Below are 7,303 nucleotides of genomic sequence, written 5' to 3' on the forward strand. Positions count from 1 at the left end.
CCACTATGTTTATAGCTATGCTATCATTGCTTGTCAGTCTTCTTCCGAGTCTTAAACAACCCAATCCGAGATGTGGCCGCTGATTTACATGCGTTATCCTTTAAAAAATAAAAAAGGGGGAATTTGCCGCAAGCCGGTCAATCCTTGCTGCTTGACACAGTTGCGGCAGGGAAGAAACATCTGTGCAGCATATGTTTCAAGGGACCTAGCGTATATGCCATACTGTTCTTAATGTTTGCTCCCCTTCATGGCGCCATGTGTTTTAACCAAGGTCACCTCTCCGAGAAAGGTTGTTTCCCCAGGTAGGCATTTTTCCCTGATGTTAGAGAGAGGGAATAAAACCCCTTAACTAAGTGCTAGGCGGTACGAACTATCACACTTAAGCTACATAATCTTTACTCCCTGGAATGGAGATAAGAAACGCCCTAACCTTTGGAATAGAAATTGATAGGGTTCAAATCAACTGGTATAAATACAGATGTAACAAGATAATAAGACACAGAACCTGGCTGGAGATCCTGGCTAGAACCAGGCAAGAGAACCCAACCATGCTGATCAACTGAACACTGCCTCCATGTCATTCCTTCTTTGCCGACTCCATCCACACCTTTGGGAACCCCTGGACCTGCTGGGGCTGAACCCCAGCACCACTGTTGCTATAGCCTATGTGTTTATAATTAAGGCCTGAGTAAAAATAATGAAGTAATCCTTGATCAAATGCTATCTATATTTTGTGAAATCTACTGTATAATTTTTGCAAAACTGAGAGAAATTCTCAAATATTCTATCTGGACTTCTGAAACGTACTGGTGACCAGTTAAATTTGCAAAGTTTTTATGGTTCTCTTATCTCCTACACTGGACACTGTCACTTCCCATTTTTATTTCTTTTGGACTTCTCACTTTTACAATTTAATTTTTCAATTACAGTTGACATAACAATATTGTATTAGACAGTTATATAAATGGACTTCCCACTTTTTAAAAAAAATTTGCTATCTAAGATGATTCAAGAAACCTATTAAAAAGAGTAACTGGCCGAAACCGGTTTGGCTCAGTGGATGGAGCGTCGGCCTGCGGACTGAAGGGTCCCGGGTTCGATTCCAGTCAAGGGCATGTACCTGGGTTGTGGGCACATCCCCAGTGGGAGATGTGCAGGAGGCAGCTGATCGATGTTTCTCTCTCATCAATGTTTCTGACTATCTCTCTCCTTTCCTCTCTGTAAAAAATCAATAAAATATATTTTAAAAAAAAAGAGTAAGTGGTTTATATATAATTTTTCACATCAAGTAGTAAGTAATCCTGGGACATTTTAAAGATAAAGCAGAATGTTGGAAACTCATTGCATCTGAGTGAAGAAATTCTACTATTACCTGGCAGAAATAGTGAAGTCAACATAAAGGAAAGCTCCCTGTACTTAAAACTAGCCCTTCTCAGTCCTTTTGTGTGTGGGAAAATATACATAACAAATTTAACATATTAATAATCACGCTTAAGTATACAATTCAGTGGCATTAAGTACAGTCACACTGCTGGGCAATCATCATCATTATCTAAATTCAGATTTTTTTCATCATCTTAAACTTAAACTCTGTACCCATTAAACAATAACTCCTTATTCCTTCATATCTCCAGCCCCTGGTGACCACTAGTCTCTATGAATTTGCCTATTCTAAGTTACCTTATATAAATGGAATCATATAATATTTGTCTTTTATGTCTGGAGTAATGTTTTCAAAGTCCATCCATGTGGCAGCATGTATCAGGACTTCATTCCTTTGTAAGGCTGAATAATATTGCACTGTATGTATACCACATTTTGCTTATTTACCTGTTGATGGACACTTCAGTGGCTTCCACATTTGATTATTGTGAACAATGCTGCTATGAACACCGCTTTTAATCGTTTAAACATCAAACCAGTGAAGGCCAACTTTCTTTCACAGCCAAGTATCATCACATACCACAGTAAAGAGTTTTCGCTGTAATGGTTGATATGATGTCACTTCCTTCAAAGTCCAAGAACAAGCCATGTTTGGTCTCTGCCCCAGGCCACTGCAGGGTGCATCGAGAAGAATTCGGTCAAAGGATTCTGGTAAGAATGGGGGCTCTCCTATAAAGAGAATTATAAACATATTTGTATCTGCCCTATTGGTCTACAATAAAAAAATTTCTGAGACAGAGCAATAATCAGGAATTTAAAATCAGTCTGGAATAGAAAGTAGAAAAAACAATTACTCCCCTCCATCAAGTACCTGATGAAAGTAATTCTGACTTATATTCAATATATATCTGACTTTATAAAAAGGTTAAAAATGGGATAATTACAATTGAGGGTTATTCTGTTGATACAGTGCAAACCAAGACCTGAGCAAACGTGTATCCCCAATGTCAGAAGCCACAATTCATGACAGCTAAGACCTGGAATGAATTCAAGTCATTCTGAGAGTCGATACTTCTCGTGGTAATCCCCACTGCAGACAGCACCAGAAAAACAGCACACCTATCAGTTCCAGTCAAGCATACTAATAGTGTGGTTTCTTGGGCTCCTTGCTCTGCAGCCATCAGCAAGGCTATGCTCTACGAGATAACAGCTCCCTAATCCCAATCTTTCACAGGTTTCCCTCTATATTCGTTTAGGTAATTTTCTCTGCTCTAACTTCTGATCTACTTAGTGTTACTGGAGCATGTCATAAAAACCAAACAGTCTGCTTATATATTTTACTGGAGGCCCAATGAACAAAATCATGCAAGAGTAGGCCTTCCTTCCCTCTGGCACCCAGGACCCAGGCTTCCCTCTGGCACCCAGGACCTGGGCGGGACCAGGGCTTCCCTTGCAGCCCTTGCTTCATCCAGAGGATGTCCATTCTAATTTGCATATTATGCTTTTACTATTATAGATTATAGAAGATGCTAGCTAATTGCAAGCAAGATAATGCTGCTGACTGCTTTTACACAAAGCTAGCTGATTTCCTACAGCACCCACAGCATCGTTCTGCTTTTCTTTGACTGCAAAACTGTCAGACACAAGCTCTTATTAACTCATCTCCATCTATAACTATCCTTGCTTTCTTACCTACTGTCTCAGAAAATGTATCTTTTCAATGTAAACAATTATTTTCAAGGTTTTTGATATATACGATACACATCCTCTAGAAAGACTATACCAGTTTACATTTCTAGATCATGAGTATATTTGTATTCCCCAAATCCTCATCAGAGTTGACAATTATTGCCCAACTGGTGTGGCTCAGTGGTTGAACACTGACCTATAAACTTGGAGGTGAAGATTCAATTGGCGGTCACGGCACATTCCTGGATTGCCGGCACAATATGCAGTGTGTGGGGGTGGGGGGAAGGGTATGAAGGAGGCAGCCAATCGATGATTCTCTCTCATCATTGATGTTTCTATCTCTCTCTCCCTTTCTCTCTCTGAAATCAATAAAAACCTATTTTTTTTTTAAAAAAGGATGACAATTATTTTATTGGCCATTTGTATATTTTCTGTATATGGTCACATTCCTTATTTTTGCCCTTTTTCCACTGAGATTGTTGTATTTTCCTTTATTAATTAGAAGAGTCCTTTGTATATTAATCTCTCCTCTAAGTTTTTGGATCTTTTTATAAATATAATTGTTGAATATTAAATATATCCTTTTCCTTGTTGAGTTTTATCTTTTCTTTCATGCTTTAAAATCTTCTCCATTAGTGCAAATAAATGTTCACCTTTATTTGCTTCTAGTTATTTTCAGTTTAATTCTTTACAGTAAACTCCTTAATCCATCTTCAAATTACTTTTGTGTACATCAAGCACATCAAACTCGCAGCCAGCGAGCTGCATGTCTTGTTTATTTGAGGTGTACATACTTCCCCCCACCCTCCAAAATAATTTGTTGCAGATCAATTTATTAACTAATTTATTCTTTCTTCCAGGTTTAAAATGCTTCTTTTATCATATACTAAATTCTTGTACACATAGGGACCCATTTCAAGGCTTTTGTTTTGCCTCAAATTTGCTAGATATGAATCTCTATTTTCTGAGCTCCAAATCTACCCTTCTCTCCTCTGCTATGTGACTGAGGTGGGAACTGTAAACAATTCTCCAGTGGTTTCTGGCTTCCTTTCAAGATTCACAAGTAGGAGACAGAGTGATAGAGGGTGGAAAGATGAGACAAGAAGTACAGAATGGACTTTCTCCTTTCTGTTTGCGTACTACTCCTGTCAAAAGCATCCCAACTACAGCCCTTTACCTTGGCAGCAGCAGTTCCTAGCTTCTTCCATTAACACAGTAAGTGTCCTGTCAGGCACCGGTGACTGACACTATACTTTCTGTCCAGAAGACAAAACAGGCTGGGCGCTTAATGTGTTAAGTATCAGACCTTCCTCAGAGGTCTCAGTCCAGCTCCATGGCACTGCCTGCTTTGAGTCCTAAGGAAAGAGTAGCAGCTGGGTAGTATCCACTTCCTTAGAGTTTTTAATTCCAGCTCCGTGGGGCCTCTTCTCTGAGCTTTTTGGTTCTAATGAGCAAACCTCCTCCCTTTGTTTCTCCTGCCTCTATCAGTGGTTCTCAACCTCCCTAATGCCGTGACCCCTTAATACAGTTCCTCATGTTGTGGTGACCCGCAACCATAAAATTATTTTCGTTGCTACTTCATAACTGTAATTTTGTTACTGTTATGAATCTTAATGTAAATATCTGATATGCAAGATGTATTTTCATTGTTCGCAACCCACAGGTTGAGAACTGCTGCTTGCCTACGTGATCTCCTTCTGCTTTTTCAGCTCTCCCACAATCGATTTAACTGACTCTTTATACTGTGTATACCAAACTGTTTCTCTTTAGTGTGGCTTTATACTAAATTCTTTTTATTGAAATACCTTATATAGTTTTATTTTGAATCCTGTGGCCAGATGAATTCCCCTAAAACACAGCTCTCAACAAGTTATTTATTCCTCTGACATTAATAAAAAAAAAAAATTGTTAGTTTCATAGCTACCTAACACTGTGAAATAAACTCCTGAGATTAACAAAGAAAGACAATTAATAATATGGCCTTATCTATTTCTCCAGCCACATTTCTCTGTATTCTCCCATATTCACCAATGTGAAAAACAAAGCAAAACAGAACAGTGCTTTGTTACTAAGATGCACGAACTTTGCTATGTGTATGCCTCTGCTAATTCTCACCTGCAATGTCCCCTGCACTCATTTCCTTTTGACAAAATACTACACACCCTTTAAAGGCCTGTCAAATGCCACCTCCTCCTCTAACTCTTTTTCTATTGTCCCTATGAGAAATAAACATTCTGACTTCATTTGGTATCTTTCAGATGCACAGTCTTAAATTAGTCACGTGTTCAGGTCTTATTCCCCCAACCCCAGACACTAAAAATCTGCAAGCTCACAGAATACTTTTGTGTGAACTAGAACTAAGGCACCCCTTCCTCTGGATTAACACAGTCCTGCACACAATGACAGAGCACAGGCCAGATTTCAGCCCCCACTAACCCCTCAGCCTGGTGCACTTGCACAGGACACAACTATACACAGTGGCCCTCAGGGTGGGAGCAATGCCTAGTCACTGAACTAACTCTTCCTAATAAGTACAATTTTATTAGAAAGTACTGGATGACTATAAAATATTAAATTAAGAAATTCATAAAAATATCCTAAACCTGTCTTAGATCTGACAAAAAAATCACCAAAATACTCTCCAAATGCACCTGGTCCAAGTGAAATTTCTCTTACTCAAACCTAGAAAGGCATGGGATAAACTTGTAAGGCTTATGTACTGCAAGAGTCCCAGCATTTTTGTTTCATAAACCTTTTTCTCATACTATATATTGGAACTACCTTTAGAGATTTGTAAAGCTGCACTGTTTTGGGATGGTATATACCAGTGATGGGGAACCTTTTGAGCTTGGCGTGTCAGCATTTTGAAAAACCCTGACTTAACTCTGGTGCTGTGTCACATATAGAAATTTTTTGATATTTGCAACCATAGTAAAACAAAGATTTATATTTTTGATATTTATTTTATATATTTAAATGCCATTTAACAAAGAAAAATCAACCAAAAACCTGAGTTCGCGTGTCAGCTCTGAAACAAGTGTCATAGGTTCGTCATCACTGGTATATACCGTAATTCAGGAGCAATATTTTTGTTAAAAATAAATGAAATTGAGATAACTTTTGGAATGTGAGGAGTTCCACAACCTTTTCTTCAGTGAAATAACCATAACTGGTAAAAATTATAAAAAACAAAAACCATCATTTAAAATCTCTGGAAAATGTCCAGGACATATATGAAATGAAAAAACACTTATTCAAGAAAATATAATACATCTCAGCAAGAATAGCGAGAAACTATGGCTGAGCCACAACCCACATTCACTCCTTTGTCCCAACTGCCTCTCTTCATCCTGAAGCTCAGAATCAAAGAAAATCCACTTCACTTGGGTGCAGCCAAGGACACATGGCACCCTCTTTCCTCAGCTCCCAGTCAAGGATTGTAGTATCTCACCTGGAAGGGCAGGTCTACCAGCATTTCTCACCTTCCCTCCCTCTCAAGTCCCATGTTGCAGAGGCTCAACTCTAGGTAAGAGCATCTGAAAACTCTGAGGCTGCCTTTCTCCACCCAGCCCCAATACATAGGCACAGAAGCTGAGAACTGTAAAGCCCCAACTGCCCTCACCCCAATTCATTGCTGGTGAAGAAGTTCCACATTAGGAAAGGCAAGATAGAAAAATCAGAGGATGATGACCCAACCCAGTACTGTCCTGCTCACTCATCAGGTGTCACTCCAAGAAAAATAGGTCACTCACTATCTTGCCCTCATCTCTGGAACAGTGGGCCAGAGGTTTTGCCAAAGGGGAGAGATAGCAAGTAAAAACAGAGTTCAGGTATTTCCCCAGTGAACTGACTTTATTTTAACCACAAAGGTAGGAAGTTTAAGCCTGAGGGTTGTTTATTCTGGAAAATCATGGAGATTCTGGTGGTAAGCAATTAAGAGGAGGCTGGCAGCTCCACGAGAGCAGTAAGCTAAACCACAAACCTGCCAGAAGCTTACCTGAGAACTAAGAAATGAGACAGCTAAGAAGAGCTCTCCTGGGGAGAGAACAAATCTCAAAAACTGGCTTCAAAGATTACGTATGCAAAGGGCACCAAATTTGTTGGATCAAGATGGTGAAACAATTTATGCCCCAGAGCACTACTGAAAAGAACAGCATAATCAACCTGAAATTAGTGAAGGCAAATAGCATCTGAATAATGATTGAAGCAGACAGTTTAACACAAAGACCAG

The 7,303-nt window shown here is 39.2% G+C and overlaps 1 protein-coding gene across 1 annotated transcript in view; it reads right to left on the bottom strand.

Annotated features, from left to right (window-relative positions):
* The window catches only part of NSUN6 (NOP2/Sun RNA methyltransferase family member 6), a 45,415-nt gene that overhangs the window by 12,758 nt on the left and 25,354 nt on the right, over positions 1–7,303 (bottom strand). The window contains exon 8 of the mRNA XM_015561456.1: positions 1,964–2,112. Within this exon, the coding sequence (XP_015416942.1) occupies positions 1,964–2,112 (149 nt within the window). The remainder of the gene's footprint in view (positions 1–1,963; positions 2,113–7,303) is intronic.

This window comes from Myotis davidii, unplaced genomic scaffold, assembly GCF_000327345.1.
Source record: "Myotis davidii unplaced genomic scaffold, ASM32734v1 scaffold376, whole genome shotgun sequence".
Taxonomy (NCBI): Eukaryota; Metazoa; Chordata; class Mammalia; order Chiroptera; family Vespertilionidae; genus Myotis; species Myotis davidii.